This window comes from Scyliorhinus canicula, chromosome 4 (genome assembly GCF_902713615.1).
Source record: "Scyliorhinus canicula chromosome 4, sScyCan1.1, whole genome shotgun sequence".
Lineage (NCBI taxonomy): Eukaryota > Metazoa > Chordata > Chondrichthyes > Carcharhiniformes > Scyliorhinidae > Scyliorhinus > Scyliorhinus canicula.
The window spans coordinates 195,194,686-195,211,804 of NC_052149.1; the positions used below are offsets into that span (position 1 = coordinate 195,194,686).

At 44.8% G+C, this 17,119-nt stretch overlaps 1 protein-coding gene across 1 annotated transcript in view; it reads left to right on the forward strand.

The window, feature by feature from the left end:
• Positions 1-12,375, forward strand: part of LOC119965283 (polypeptide N-acetylgalactosaminyltransferase 10-like) — a 136,866-nt gene extending 124,491 nt beyond the window's left edge. The window contains exon 12 of the mRNA XM_038795806.1: positions 6,893-12,375. Coding sequence (XP_038651734.1) covers positions 6,893-7,057 — 165 coding nt within the window. The 3' untranslated portion in view covers positions 7,058-12,375. The remainder of the gene's footprint in view (positions 1-6,892) is intronic.
• The last annotated feature ends 4,744 nt before the right edge of the window (positions 12,376-17,119 follow it).

The following is a 17,119-nucleotide window of genomic DNA, read 5'->3' on the forward strand; positions in this document are numbered from 1 at the left end:
CTCCTCCATACTCACGCGGTGCCAGTTGTATCACCATCTGGCACAGGTGGTGCACGATTTCCCTGGTGAGCCAGAGTTGGCAGTGGCACATGTGGTCTGGCAGCTCCTCAGAAGAACAGGCACCATCAGTACACACGTGGCCTGATGCAATTTGCACCTTCTCCTTGGCCTGGTGGATCGCCGGCACTTAAGCTGCACTGGCTTGTGCTGCTCTTCTGGGGCAGGTCCTCTTGTGCAGGGTCCTCCCAGGGTTGGCCCTGGCATTCTCACCTCCATGCATTTGCAAAGACAGCTATAGCTGGCTAAAGTCCGAAATCCATTTCTCTGTGGGTGAGGGGTTAGAGAGACAGGGAATGCCAGCAAGATGAGAATTCCCTTTGATTGCCTAATGCCACCAGGTTACATGGTCACCTTGAGTTCCTGAGTTGTACTGCTGCACCACCCTCAACAGATCTCCTGGCCCCTTCAAGATGGTGTGATCCACACCTGACCCACTGGCACCTGGCCGATGATGTGGGAGCCTCTATACGCACCCCCCCTCTTTGCTAACTGGAGTTTCAGTGTCTGCCACAATCAATGTTAGCAATAGGCTCTGTGCCCCTTGACTCCCTTACTGTATAAAAATTTGTCTTTTCATTGTTCCTAGATGCTGATTTGAAACTATTAGGCACAAAATAATACCACATTGGTGGAGTACCTACACCATACATCTGGTGCAGATAGCTTTGGATTTTACAATCTGGCAGGTGCCCAATAGATTCTGCTGCTTGATAATTCACCCATGCTGTTTCCCAATCCTGCTACTGAGAACTTGCCACGTCAAGAATTTTACATGCAAACCCACAACTTGCCACTAAGTGGTGCAATTCACTTTGATGATGGAACTAACTATGTAATTGTGGGTTTACAAATAGACCACAAACCCTGAGTATCATTCCTCAGTTTCTCAGTAATTAATAGTTCATGAGTTCTTCCTGTATAAAATCATAATATAGTAAACTGCTGTATTTAAGAATTTATCTTGTATTGCATCAGAGAGATATTTGCATCTTTTTTATTAGTAATCCTGGTCAGTGCTGGGTTGTGACTGTTCAAAGTAATTTCACATGGACCATTAATTTAGCACAGAGAATGTTTAGCTTGCTTTATGTTAACTTTTAGATTACTAGCAAGTCTAGAGATATTGCAGGTATCTATCTCCCAGGCAAGTCAATTTTCCAAAATCAAATTCCCACTCACACAAAAGCAAATCATGTTACTATTGTATCAGATGTCAAGAATAGCTTTATTACAGTAATATATCCTTAAATTTAGAAAGTACACAACTGTAAAACTATACATCGCTTTAAAAGTGTACAACTGTAAAACTACACGCCGCTTTCAACTGAAAACAAAGTTTGCTTCAAGTAAGGTCATCTGATCAAGGTTAAGATTGTATTAATCGGGGCAGCATGGTTGACCAGTGGGTTAGTCCTGATACCTCACAACGCCGAGGTCCCAGGTTCGATCCCGGCTCTGGGTCACTGTCCGTGTGGAGTTTGCACATTCTCCCTGTGTTTGCGTGGGTCTCGCCCCCACAACCCAAAGATGTGCAGGGTGGTGGTGGCCACCTTAATTGCCCCTTAATTGAAAAAAAATGAATTGGGTACTCTAAATTTTAAAACAAGATTATATTAATTAAGTTTTTAGTTCAATTTTGGTTCATTTTTAAAAATTAAGTTGAATGCATTCCTATTATCCTTCTTGATCAAGCAATATCAACAATTCAAATAAATTCCCATAGAGACTATGGCTGCTAAGGCAATACAGAGATAACCAACCCTTCCTATATTCTTACAATCTCTGGTTGATAAGTGACAAAAATGCCTTCTGCATACCCCCCAAGGTAAAGTAATCACCATTGGAAATTTCCACTAATTGTACCTGCTTGCAGGGTACAAGCAGGCTCTAAAAATTAGTACAAACCAAAATACCATAGATGGTATAAATCAGAAATAGCTGATAGCCTTTTCCCTATGCTCGTACGCCACTCCCCTCGCCTTCCTAAGCTGTTCCACGGCCCTACTCGTGGATAGTGCCCCCAGTTCCGCCTGTAGTCTCTGCCTCTCCCTGAGTAAAACCTCCCCCGGGGACTCCGCGTGCTCTTCATCTATCCGACCCATTTCCCTGACCAATCTATCCATCTCTGCCCTGTCTGCCTTGGCTCTGTGGGCCCCAATTGAAATCAGCTCCCCCCCGCACTACTGCCTTTAGCGCCTCCCACAGGATCGCTGCTGAGACCTCCCCGTGTCATTCACCTGCAGGTACTTTTGCATACACCTCCGAAGCCTCTTGCAGATCCCCTCCTCCGACAGCAGTCCCACGTCTAGCCTCCATTGCGGGCGTTGGTAGCTCGCTCCCCCGATCTGCAGGTCTACCCAATGCAGGGCATGATCTGAGATAGTAATTGCCGAGTATTCCGTGTTCTTTACCTCCCCTATACAATCCCTGCTTAGTACAAAGAAATCTATCCTAGAATATACTTTATGGACGTGCGAGTAAAATGAGTAGCCCCTTCCTGTCGGCTGTCTATCTCTCCAGGGGTCCACTGCCCCCATTTGCTTCATAAACCCTTTCAGTTCCCTTGCCATTGCTGGGAGTCTACCCGTTCTGGGACACCGATCCAAAGCCGGGTCAAGGACCATGTTAAAGTCTCTTCTCCCCCCCCCCCCCCCCCCCATTATTAGCCTGCGAGAATCCAGGTCCGGGATCTTCCTCAGCACTCTTTTAATGAAGTCCACGTCATCCCAGTTCGGGGCATATATATTCACCAGCACCACTCTTCTCCCCTCCAATCTGCCCCTTACCATCAGGTATCTGCCCCCCCTGTCTGCGGATATGCCCTCTGCCTCAAATTGCACTATTTGCTAATCCAGCCCTTCCTTAGCCTGGTCTGGTCAGACACTTTCAGATGTGTCTCCTGCAACATAATTACGTCCGCCCTCAGAGCCCGCAAGTGTGCAAACACCCGCGCCCTCTTAACCGGCCCTTGACGTTCCAGGTGATCAGCCTGGTCGGGGGGCAAAACCCACCCCCCCCCACCACGCCGGTCAGCCATAGCCTTTCTCGGGCCGGCCCCCGGCCCGTGCGTTGCGCCATTCCTGGCCCGCCCTTTGGCTGCCTCCACCCTTGACCTCCTTTCCAGTGCCTATTTCAAGTCCCACCCACGTCAGCAGAACAACCCCCCCCCCCCCCCCAAACACATCCCCTGATACCCCCACCCCTGCCATCCACTGGGTGTGATTCCCCCCCCCCCACACCTGACTCCCTTGACTAGCCAATCTGCTAGCCTGGTGACTCAACACTCCGACGCCTTCCTGTCTCATTCCCATTGTTTCCCCTTCCTCCTCCCCATTCCCCGGCGCCCCATCCCCCTCTCCAACCCACTGGAGCAAGCCGGCTCCAGTGTCCTCTGCGAGCTGCACAAAAAGTACAAATCCGCCCAAAAAGGAAAAAAGAGGAAAAAACAAAAAAAAAAACCCCCATGAGAAAAAAGAGAAAAAAAAGTAAACCCCCCAAACCAATGTCCATGAACAAAGGAAAGAGTCCCAAATGTTCCGCGTGGCACCTTTGGCCCAGCAAACCGTTGAACACCAGTCCAGGCCCATTCGGCGTACCTTCCCACGGTAATCCTCGGGCCCTAATTCGCGTCAGTGGGGCCTCTTTTCGGGACCAGCCCCTGATCCCTCGCAAAATCCATCGCTTCTTCGGGCTCGGAGAAGTAGTGGTGTTGACCCTGGTGCGTGACCCATAGGCGAGCCGGGAACACCAGACCAAACTTCACGTGCTTCTTGAACAGCACCTCCTTGACATTCTTAAAGGCTGCTCACCGCCGAGCCACCTCCTGGCTTAGGTCCTGGTAAATGCGGAGAACACTGTTGTTCCACGTGCTGCTCCTGGCGCTCTTTGCCCACCGCAGCACCTGCTCCTTGTCCACGAACCTGTGGAACCTTAGCACCATCGGGCGGGGGGGGAGGGGGGGGGGGGGGTCCGCCCGGCCGCCCCTGCCTTGCCTGCACTCTGTGTGCCCTCTAAAGCTCCGGCGGTTGCGGAAAGGCTTCGGCCCCCATCAGCTGCTTCAGCAGGTCTGCTACAAACGCTGCAGCATCAGCTCCCTCAGCCCCCTCCGGGAGGCCGACCATCCTCGGGTTGTTCCTGCGGACTCTATTCTCCAGCTCCTCCACTCTGTCCAGCAGTCTTCTCTGCCGCTCTTTCAGCCCGTCAACTTCTAGCGCCGCAACCGTCTGCGCATCCGCCTGCTCCTCCACCGCCTCTCCCAGCTCCTTAATTTTAACATCTTGCGCATCCAGCCTCTGGTTCAGCTGATCCACCGCTTTCTGGATTGGGTCCAAGCTGTCCCGCTTCAGCGCTTCAAAACTGGATTTCATTACCTGGAGCATGTTATCCAGCGCCTGCTGGATTGCTGAGTCCGGGGTCCGTGTGTCCGTCATCTTCGGTCCCAGGTAATTTTCTTCAGGTCCTTGCCTCTGTCCCTTTTTCTCCTTTTTCTTCTGCCTTCTGGACTCCCGCTGTTCCATGTGCCGCAGCCCGCTCCTCAGCACTTTCGCTGCCGCCTTCCTTCTCCCAGCTCCTTAACTTTTACCTCTTGAGCATCTGAAGTGGGTCCAAGTTGTCCTGCTTCAGTGACTCCAAAACTATTTTTCTTCTCCTGGAGCAAGAAAGGTCCGTGTGTCCGCCATCTTAAGTTTCAGGTCAGTTTCCTCTGCTCCTTGCCTCTGAGTCTTTCTCTCTCTCTTCCTCTACCTCCTGGCCAGCACTTTCGCGGCCGCCTTTTTGCCGCTCCGTAGTCCCGCTATCGCGGGGAATCAGCCCTAAAGCCCCGCCGGAGTGAGAGCCCGCCGAATGTGCGGCTAACTCGAGCATCGCCGCCACTGGAAGTCTCCCAAGAATTTAAAAACAAAAAACTTTTTGAAATGCTGCAGATCTGCACTGGTTCATGCAGATTTTACATTCCGCAAAATGAGTTTTGAGTGGCTAATTGATTAAACAGGTGAGTTAGGGTTAGGGTTAGATTATCGTGCAAGATTAAAGCGCATGGGATTGGGGGATCTGTATAGAGAAGGATAGAAAACTGGCTGGCAGAAAGGAAACAAAGAGTAGGAATTAATGGGTCCTTTTCAAGTTGGCAGGCAGTAACTATGGGGCCATAGGGATCGGTGCTGGGACCCCAGCTATTCACAATCTTTATTAATGATTTGGACGAGTGAACTGTGACAAGGATGCAGAGATCTTTTGGCATGATCTGGACAGATTGGTCAGTGGGCAAATCAATGGCAGATGCAGTCATTTGGATAAATATGAGGTTATTCACTTTGGAAGCAAAAACAAGAAGGCAGATAACTGCCTGAATGGCTGTAAATTAGGAGAGGGGATTGTGCAGCGAGACCTGGCTGCCCTTGTGCACCAGTCGCTGAAGGTAAGCATGCAGGTGCAGCAGACGGTAAAGAAGGCAAAAAGTATGTTGACTTTAATTGCGAGAGGTTTGGAGTACAGGAGCAGAGGTATTTGTACAATTATACAGGCCCTTGGTGAGGCCACGCCGAGAATGTTGTGTGCAGTTGTGGTCTCCTTTTCTAAGGAAGGATGTCCTTACTCTCGAGGGTGTGCAGCGAAGGTTTACCAGGCTGATTTCAGGAACGGCGGGACTGACATATGAGGAGAGATTGACTCGGTTAGGATTGTTTTCGCCGGAGTTCAGACGAGTGGCAGCACGGTAGCATGGTAGTTAGCATAAATGCTTCACAGCTCCAGGGTCCCAGGTTCGATTCCCGGCTGGGTCACTGTCTGTGCGGAGTCTGCACGTGCTCCCCGTGTGTGCGTGGGTTTCCTCCGGGTGCTCCGGTTTCCTCCCACAGTCCAAAGATGTGCGGGTTAGGTGGATTGGCCATGCTAAATTGCCCGTAGTGTCCTAAAAGGTAAGGTTAAGGGGGGGGGTTGCGGGTGTGGGGTGGATGCGTGGGTTTGAGTGGGGTGATCATTGCTCGGCACAACATCGAGGGCCGAAGGGCCTGTTCTGTGCTGTACTGTTCTATGATCTATGAGTGAGAGGGGATCGCATAGAGACTTTTAAAATTCTAACAGGACTAGATAGGGTGGATGCAGGGAGGATGTTCCTGATGGTAGGTATGTACAGAACCAGGGGTCACAATCTGAGGATTCTGCGTAGTCCATTTAGGACAGAGGTGTGGAGACATTTCTTCACCCAAAGTGTGGTGAGCCTGTGGAATTCATTACCACACAGGAGCTAGTTGAGGCTAAGACATTGAATACATGCTAGATATGGCATTTGAAGCAAATGGGATCTAGGGTTATGGGGAGAAAACAGGATTAGGCTATTGAGTTGGACGATCAGCCATGATCGTGACTAATGGCGGAGCAGGATCAAAGAGGCAAATGGCCTCCTCCTGCTCCTATCTTCTATGTGTCAAAATGGGTGCCATTTGCACCCAGAGCAGATATTCTTTCTTAACTGATGACTTATTGAGTATTTCCAACATTTCAAAGCATGTTTGTTCTGTTTTGATCTCCTTCAATATTTCTCCTCTCCAGGAGATGCAGTACAGTGAGCTTCAGAATCATCATACTTGCACTTAGCCATGTCTTTGACCAATATCAAAACATGTTTGCATTCCAGTAGGGACTACTGAGTAACTATCAGGAATTGGAACTCTAGGCTGGTAATTTTATTCTCCTTTCACAGGCTGTGGAAACTTTATTTCTATGAAACAAAACAGGTTAAGCATGTTTGCAAGAGGAAATGTACATATAATAGATGTTATCATGCTGATATCAAAATAATTTACTCAATTTTTAAAAAAATTCTGTCTTCCAGGACAAGACTCTGTACCATCCAGCCAGTAATAGCTGTATGGACTGCAGTGCAACAGATAAAAACATTTTTATGAATATCTGTAACCCCTCATCTCCCACACAACAGTGGATATTTGAAAATATAAATGCAACAGTCTTGGAAAAAATGAACATGAAAAACCTGTAGTGACTTGTATTTAAAACACTGAGATGTAATCATTCATTTTTATTGAGGGTGGTTTGTATGGGATGTTTTTATAGCTAAATCCAGGTTTTTTTTATAATTAGGGTATATTGAAAGGTTTAATCTCAGGAATGAATCAGGTATAGGCAGGTGTTTGTTAATGATGACATCACGCACTCTTGAAGTGTACAAATGCTTGTGTGCTGAAATAATAAACTTCTAGTTTCTAGTGCCTTGGCAGGTGAAAAGCAGAGAGTACATGTATAACTATGGTTCATACCTCACCCAGGCTAATAGCCAACTCACTCTTTGGCCAATTTATTTTCTAATTTAATTAAAGAAAAGGAAGGATTTGCATTTGTGCTTTTCATGATCACTGAAAGTCTCAAAGGCGTTTTACAGCCCACAAAGTACTTTTGAAATGTAGTCACTGTTATAATGTAGGAAACTTATAATCTCGCTAAATTGCTGCAAGTGATTATTTAAATTAGCTGATATGATAGCACTTTAAAGAAACCTGTGCAGTGAAAACTAACAATTAAGATTGACTGCAATACTTTCCAAACTGGATAAGGATCCAAGCTGTATAAAGCTCTTTTTTTTCTACAGTGGAGTTTGTCGTGGTTCCAAAATTCCTTGTTTGATAAAGAAAGGAATTACTATAGTTTATTCACTATTTAATTATCTTGACTACCAGAGTTAACTTCAGAAGAACCCCATTGAAATAAAATGGGATAATATAAAATGTGCTATGGTGCCTCCATGACTGTATACCTTTTTGTTTTCAACAAAGCAAGAAGCTACATTTACATGTTTCTCATGTCGACACCAACATTGCATTTTACTCTGGATTCAGGGTTTTACTTACCCCTTTTGTTTTGCACTTTAAGATGATAATTTCTGCATGCTACCAACCTTGGATAGTGGTTATTAGAAATGACCTTATTTAAGAACATTTAAGGACTTGTATTCAAATAACTTTATGCAATGTCTGTAACAAAATTTGAATGCACTCGGAGCAATTTTGCATAAGAATCTTGTTTGAACTTCAAATCTATGAGCAACGGTTGAGCACAATTTTTCTTTTAAAGGAAACAAAAATGATCAGCAGTAGGGGAGTATTTAAGCTTTTACTCATTATTTATGTCTATGCACAATTCAACTGCCATACCAGCTCATCTGGAGAATAGAGTTATAGGAATTGCATAGTTATGAACTATGTTTTCCATAGTGCATGATTTTAGAGAGAATAATTTCTGTGAAATGCTCAGACTCAATTATGACAATTCAAAGCTCCTTATAGAACTTTTATGGGATTATACAAGAAAATAAAAGGATGCATTACATCTTGCATAAAAGAGCAATCTACATCCTCATCATTCCTAAGTAAAACTGTTTCTCCTGAATTCTTTATTGAATTTATGAATGAGTGTCTTAATTTATGGTCCCTAATATTTATAATCCCTGGTTTTCGACTCCCCCACAAGCAGAACTCATTTTATTTTCAAAAATCCAAAAGTAATAGAGGGAGGGGTGCTATGAGTTAAATATTAAATGATTTGTTCGCCCGTGTTGGCTTTTAGACAGTTTACCCGTTTCTTCAGACCATTTATATAAGCATTAAATGAGGACGTGCTTTCAGTCCAATTCTAATCATGGGTTAGAATGCCTTTTGAGAAATCAAAATAATATCGCATGTATCAAATATGTATGTAAAATGCCTGCTCTTAAGTACAAAGATAAGTTGGCCTCACAACTATGTAATATTACAAAGGAAATGTGACAGTTGAGAATGTGCATTTGAAATGGCCTTTTGGTAAGAGCAGCATAATAACTTGGGATGGTCTAAGTATCAACTACACAATATATTATGACACAAATTTAAAATCATTGTTAGAACTACAAGTTCTTTACCTGTTCAAATGTACAGTTCTCAAAATTGAATGTCCCCTGGCTCTCACACCGCTTGTATAAATACTTTCTGGTATTTTCCGTCAACTACTTTTTTTTAACTACTTGAATCATTTCATTGTAAACATCTGAGGAAGTTGACAAATTGTATTATTAAATGGTTCTTCAGTTTGAAAATGTTTTATAAAGTTACTCCTGTTTTGAAACATTAGGTTGTTGGTAATGGTTATGAACATGTTGGCAACTGCGTAATTATGGAGGCTGGAATAATTTGATAAATCCCTCCAATTTGGCTCAGCAAAAGAAACACCCTGCATACCTATCGGATGGTGGCTACTGTCCCTTGAGTATTGTTCTTAAGATCTTGCATTACCTATGTACCAAGATACTAAATTCAGCACTGTTATTCAGGCAGTGAAGGACTCGGCAAATCCTTCTTATTCCTCTCAGAACTAATTTTTGCATTTCTTCTATGTAATCTACATCAAGTTCATCTCAAAATCTCAGACAGAATAGGAAAGGAGAAAGTAACAAAACACCAATTTAGAGGAGGTGGGGAGAGTCGGGAGAAGTATCAGCAATAAAAGCTAGCTATAGCTTAAATCCAGACCAAGTCTCCTTGTTTAAGGTGGTTATTTGAAAGTGCCCATGAACCATTCTGCCACATAGATGACCTCAGAATTTAGGTCTTAAATTCTATTTTCTTCACCATTCTGAAACCTTGATGTTTGTGCAGGAAACTATATTATTAGAACAGGCATTACTACTTTGAGTACATTGAAATCAAGTAGTTGTCCTGGCTACTTCCTCCTTTTGCATTTAATGATACCCCCCTGGATTATGTTGAAATTTGTTGCTGGCATGGTGCCCAGTGCCATGAAATACCAGTCATGTAAATTGAGAGGGTCAAGAAACCAAATACGATCGAAGAGGTAATCCAACCTTTCAGTTTGTCTCATTTCCATAAATGGTCACATTGCTTTAAACAGGAAATTGGAATGAAGGGTTCTCAAACTGCTGACCTTTGCAAAGAACTTGCTTTCCCCAAATGAATGGTAACTGTTCACAATTATTTTGTGGGTGAAAGGGTGAAGTTGGAATCCCGCTTATAGATTCACATATGACCGAGCCACCGGATCAAAATAAAGTCATTACACTGATTGTAAAATATTGTAAAGGCAAATGGCCATTTGGCTCAAAAACCTGTCGCACTGCCAATCTAACTCAGACAGCCAAGCCTTCGAATGCATTTTCAACATCCATGTCTGACTCTTCTACTTAGTGTGCTAGGTTATTCCAAATGTTTATAACCATTTAAGTAAACATATTTCTTCTGATACCAGTTTTTGTCGTTTTAATTTTATCTCTTCTAGTTCTATTGGCCTGACAAACTTCGCATAGCGACAGGCAAAACTTAAACCCAAAGCCTTCATTAAGGGATATTTCAAACCTAAGTTTCATAAACATAGTCCTTGGGTTAAATACAACAACTTGTGGTGCCTTCAACATAATAAAACGTCCTAAGCTGCTTCTGGAGCATTATAAAGGAAAATTTGACAATGAGCCATGTAAGAAAATATTGGGGTCAGTAGGTTTTAAGGAACGTCTTAGAGGAGGTTGAGAAGTGTGACGGTTCAGGGAGGGAATTGTACAGACCCGAGCTGAGGCAGCTGAAGGCATGGCCACCAACAGCGGAACAAATAACGATGTTCAGTTGGTTCTAATTACAGCAGCACAGTGTCTTTGGAAGTATGTGGGGCTCAAGGATTTGGCAAGATTAAGCTTGGATTTGAAAGTAGAGATGAGAATTTTAAAATCAAGGTTTTGCTTAACTAGGAGCCAATGTAGATCAATCATAGAATCACTACGGTGCAGACAGAGGCCATTCAGCCCCTCAAGCTTCCACCGACCCTCTGAAAGAGTACCATTCCTAGGGTCAGGCCCTCCCCCTATCCCCTTAACCCAGTAACCCCACCTAACCTAACCTTTTGGACACTAAGGGGCAATTGATTATGGCCAATTCACCTAATTTGCTCATCTTTGGACTGGGAGGAAACCCACGCAGACATGGGAGAAAGTGGAAACTCCACACAGTAACCCGAGGCCAGAATTGAACCGGGTCCTTGGAGCTGTGAGGCAGCAGTGCTAACCTCCATGCCGTCTGCTTGTGAACAGGTGATGGCAGATCTTGGTGCAAGTAATAAAATCGACAGCAGAGATTTACCTCCAGTTTATTGGACAGTAGAATGTTGGAGGGTGGTCAGGACCGTATTGGAATAGTCAAGCAACAAAGGCATGGGTGAAGATTTCAGCAGCGGATTAGCTAAGGCTGTGCTGAGTCGGGTGATATTTGAGGTCAAATTAGGCAATTTTAGTGATGGTGCAGATATTTGCTGAAATCTCATCTCTGCAAAACATGATACTAAATTTACCAAGAGTGTAATTTAGTCTCAGTCAGTTGTCAGAGAGTGGGATGGAGTCAGTGGCTAAGGAACACCGATTGTAGAACACAGTGCCTGTAGTAATCCCAATACATTGTATTTAATTGGGCGGAATTTCTGCTCATCCAGTGTTGGATATTGGAAAAGCAGTGTGATAGCTTGGAGACAGTGGCGGGGTTGAGAGGGATGGTGCTATCATCATTCATCTGAAAACTGATGCTATGTTTTTTGGTTTTTGGGGGGAACGTGTGGATGAGAAATACATGGGGTTCAAAGCTAGATCCCTGAGGACATACAAAGGTAATGGTGATGGAATGGGAAAAGAAGATACTGCGGGTGATTTTCTGGCAACAATCGGTTATGAATTAAACCAGACAAGTGTACTCCCACGCAGATAGAATTTGGTGGAGAGGTGTTGGAAGAGGATTATGTAATTAACCATGTCATGGGGAACAGGTTGAGAATGATGCTAGTCACAGTTGTCACTTTGATCCTTGATACAAAAATTAATGCAATTGACTAATCCATGGCAATTTGTCTCTGCCAACTAATCTTCAACAGATTCAGATGTGAGGTGAGGAAATCCCCAGTGGTGGAAAGTTTTGGGAATCATATTGTCCAAAGTTACCTTTTGCCACCTGTACATATTCAGTACTGAATATATAACACACTCTGGGTTAATGACAAACACTAGATGATAAATATTGGTACTTGTCTGGAATTTGATATTTTAAACAAATTTGAAATCCTTGTAACATTTCTGTTAAGATGTTGAAAGAATGCTATAGTCCAGGTAAATTGTAAATTTGATAGTAAAAAAATTAAAAGTAGATTTTGTAATTGTTTTTAATAAATTTTCTATTTGTGCATATAAATAATTGTAGAACTGTATTTATCTACTGTAATGTATCAACATATGTAACCCTACTTTTTTGCAGCATTAGTAAAAAGAGGTGACACTTTCTATCACATTTGACTGTTTTCTTTGAATTTACTCCAGTGCCACTGCTATCTAAAAATGCGCTTTTAACTGAGAACCTGTTGGTGAGGTTTAGACTTAACTGACATTTCTCCAAGGCCAGTCAGCTCAAGAAAGTTGTGCTTACTGTACACTCAAACATATTACTGACATTTGGTTCCCTGAGTTTATTTTAGTGTGCGAGGTACAGTAGAACAACTGACATACGTGCAATCTGTAATGGGTACGAAGTTAATGACTTGAGAACAATAGAACACTAGAGGGCAGTAGAGCAGAGCTTCTGATTGGCTATTGCGAGGAAAATTTGCATCAATGCATTGCGGTCACTGTACCTGAGAAAGACACCCTACGTGTTCAAGTGAAGGCAAGCATCCAGTAGAGGGAAGTAGAGCGGAGCTGCTGATTGGCTGTTGCGGAGAAAATTTGCATCAGTGCATTGCGGTCACTGTATCTTGAAGGTGGTTTGTGGAGGAGCTGTTGTCAAGTGACTCGAAGTAGAAAAGTTGAACCGTGACGTCACAGCCTGCAGGTAAGTGATTGGCTGGTGACTGGTAAGTAGTTTTTCTTTTCCCTGAGGTGTTATCATGCGGGGCGCAGTGGTTGCTGAGTGAGTGCTTGCTGAGAAGGGGAGTAAATATTTTTTTAAACTTCCAGCTGAATCCGGTCAGAGTGAGGACCGAGTGACTGCTGGGTAAGTAGTAAAGATTTAAATTGTTTGCGCAGGCCTATAACAGCTGATTTCTGTCATCGTGCAGGGCACAGTGGTTGCTTGTTAAGTGTTTTATTTTTACCTATATTTAAGTTGGGCGGTTCCTAAACCCGAGACACTACACTTGTACACCTCCTCTAACCTAAGGGGTTGAGTGAATATCAGGTAAGCTCTTTCTTTTTCTTGTTTTTATCTACAAGTTATCTAGGGGGATGGCAGGGAAGGCAGTGCAATGTTCCTCCTGCAGAATGTTTGAGGTGAGGGACGCGTCAGTGTCCCTGCTGATTTCACCTGTGGGAAGTGCACCCATCTCCAGCTCCTCAGAAACCGCATTAGGGAACTGGAGCTGGATGAACTTCGGATCATTCGGGAGGCAGAGGTGGTCATAGATAGTAGCTTCAGGGATGTAGTTACTCCGAAGACTCAAAATAGATGGGTGACTGTGAGAGGGGCTGGGAGGAAGCAGTCAGTGCAGGGATCCTCTGTGGTTGTTCCCCTCAGTTACAAGTATACCATTTTAGATACTGTTGAGGGGGATGACTTATCAGGACTGAGTCTGTCCCTGTGGCTCAGAAGGGAAGGAGAGCAATAGTTATTGGGGACTCGATAGTTAGAGGGACAGATAGACGGTTCTGTGGCAGCGAAAGGGACTCATGGACCCCCGGGTGCCAGGGTCCGTGACGTCTCAGACCGTGTTTTCAGAATCCTTAAGGGGGAGTGGGAACAGTCACAAGTCGTGGTACACATCGGGAATGTGGCGACTAGGGGCTTTTCACAGTAACTTAATTGAAGCCTACTCATGACAATAAGCGATTTTCATTTTTCATTTCATAGATAAGAGAAGGGAAGGGGATTTAAAACAGGAATTTAGGGAGCTAGGGTGGAAGCTGAGAGCCAGGACAAACCATGTTGTCATCTCTGGTTTGTTGCCGGTGCCACATGCTAGTGAGGTGAGGAACAGGGAGAGAGTGCAGATAAACACGTGGCTGCAGGGATGATGTAGGAGGTAGGGTTTCAGGTACGTGGATAATTGGAGCACATTCTGGGGAAGGTGGGACCTGTACAGACAGGACGGTTTACACCTGAACCAGAGGAGCACCAATATCCTGGGAAGGAAATTTGCTACGGCTCTTCGGGGGGGTTTAAACTAATTTGTCGGGGGCTGGGAAAACGAGCTGTAGTCCAGAAGCCAGTGTTGAGAGTAGTGAGCGGTACTGAGGAGGGTATCAAGGTCGCAGGAGTGTACCGGCAGACAGAAAGGTGGGTTGAAGTTTGTCTACTTCAATGCAAGGAGCATCCGGAATAAGGTAGGTGAATTTGGAGGGTGGATTGGTACTTGGGACTACGATGTTGCCATTACGGAGACATGGCTAGAACAGGGACAGGAATGGTTGCTGGAAGTTCCAGGGTATAGATGTTTCAGTAAGAGTAGGGAAGGTGGTAAAAGAGGTGGAGGAGTAGCATTATTAATCAAGGATAGTTTAACGGCTGCAGAAAGGCAGTTCGAAGGGGATCTGCCTACTGAGGTAATGTGAGCCGAAGTTAGAAATAGGAAAGGAGCGGTCACATTGTTAGGAGTTTTCTATAGACCCCCAAATAGTAATAGAGATGTGGAGGAATAAGTTGCAAAACAGATTATGGATAGGTGTGGAGGTCTCAGGGTAGTTGTCATGGGGGACTTTAACTTTCCAAATATTGATTGGAACCTCTAACGGTCGAACAGTTCGGATGGGGCAGTTTTTGTACAGTGTGCGCAGGAGGGTTTCCTGACACAATATGTGGATAGGCCGATAAGAGGGGGGGGGGGGGGGGGGTGGCCACATTGGATTTGGTACTGGGTAATGAATTGGGCCAAGTGTTAGATTAGTTTGTGGGAGAGAACTTTGGAGATAGTGACCACAATTCGGTGTCTTTCACTATTGCAATGGAGAGGGATAGGGCCATACGGCAGGGCAAGGTTTATAATAGGGGAGGGGTAATTATGATGTGATTAGGCAAGAATTAGGAAGCATAATATGGGAACAGAAATTGTCAGGGAACAAATGAAAAGTGGAGCGTGTTCAAGGAACAAATACTGTGTGTCCTTGAAGGTATGTCCCTGTCAGGCAGGGAGGAAATGGCCGTGTGAGGGAACCATGGTTCACAAAAGAGGTTGAATGTCTTGTCAAGAGGAAAAAGGAAGAGTATGTAAGGATGAGAAAACAAGGTTCAGTTGGGTCGCTTGAGGTTTACAAGGTAGCAAGGAATGAGCTTTAAAAAAAAAAGGGCTCAGGAGAGCTAGGAGGGGGCATGAGAAATCCTTGGCGGGTCGGATCAGGGAAAACCCCAAGGATTTTTACTCTTTTATGTGAGAAATAAAAGAATGACAAGGGTGAGGGTAGGGCCGGTCAAGGACAGTAGTGGGAACTTGTGCATGGAGTCAGAAGAAATAGGCGAGGCGTTGAATGAATACTTTTCTTCAGTGTTAACCAAAGAGAGGGGCCATGTTTTTAAGGATGAGAGTGTGATACAGGCGGGTAGGCTGGAGGAGGTGGATGTTCTGAGGAAGGATGTATTAGCAATTTTGAAAAACCTGAGGGTCGACAACTCCCCAGGGCCAGATAGGATATATCCAAGGATTCTTTGGGAGGCAAGGGATGAAATTGCAGAGCCTTTGGCTTTGATCTTTGGGGCCTCACTGTCCACGGGGATAGTGCCAGAGGACTGGAGAGTGGCGAATGTTGTTCCTCTGTTCAAGAAAGGGAATAGGAATGACCCTGGTAATTATAGGCCAGTTAGTCTTTCTTCGGTGGTCGTTAAGTTAATGGAAAAGGTCATGAAGGATAGGATTTATGACCATTTGGAAAGATGCAGCTTAATCCGGGATAGTCAACACGGATTTGTGAAGGGTAAGTCTTGCCTCACAAATTTGATTGAATTCTTTGAGGAGGTAACTAAGTGTGTAGATGAAGGTCGAGCAGTTGATGTCGTACACATGGATTTTAGTAAGATGTTTGATAAGGTTCCCCATGGTCGGCACATGAAGAAAGTAAGGAGGTGTGGGAAATTGGGCCAATTGGATAAGTAACTGGCTATCACGTAGAAGACAGAGGGTGGTGGTGGATGGAAAATTTTCAGACTGGAGACCAGTGGTGTACCACAGGGATCAGTGCTGGGTCCTCTGCTATTTGTGATTTTTATCAATGACTTGGAGGAGGGGGCTGATGGGTAGGTCAGTAAATTTGCTGATGCCACCAAGATTGGTGGAGTAGTGGATGAGGTGGAGGGCTGTTGTCTGCTGCAAAGAGACATTGATAGGATGCAGAGCTGGGCCGAAAAATGGCAGATGGAGTTTAACTGTGATAAGTACAAGGTGATTCATTTTGGTAGAAAACATTTGAATGCGGATTACAGGGTCAACGGCAAGGTTCTGAGGAATGTGGAGGGACAGAGAGATCTTGGAGTTCATGTCCACAGATCTCTGAAGGTTGCCACTCAAGTGGATAGAGCCGTGAAGAAGGCTTATAGTGTGTTAGCGTTTATTAACAGGGGGCTTGAATTTAAGAGCCGCGGGGTTATGCTGCAACTATACATGACCCTGGTGAGACAACATTTGGAGTATCGTATGCAGTTCTGGTCACCTCATTATGGGAAGGATATGGATGCATTGGAAAGGGTGCAAAGGAGATTTACCAGGATGCTGCCTGGTTTGCAGGATAGGTCTTATGAGGAAAGGTTGAGGGAGCTAGGGCTTTTCTCTTTGGCGCGGAGGAGGATGAGAGGCGACCTAATAGAGGTTTATAAGATGATGAGGCGGATAGATCGAGTGGACGTTCAGAGACGATTTCCTTGGGTGGATGTAGCTGTTACAAGGGGACATAACTATAAGATTCAGGGTGGGAGATATAGGAGGGATATCCGAGGTAGGTTCTTTACTCAGAGAGTGGTTAGGGTATGGAATGGACTGCCTGCTGTGATAGTGGAGTCGGACACTTTAGGGACTTTCAAGCGGTTATTGGATAGGGACATGGAGCACACCAGAATGA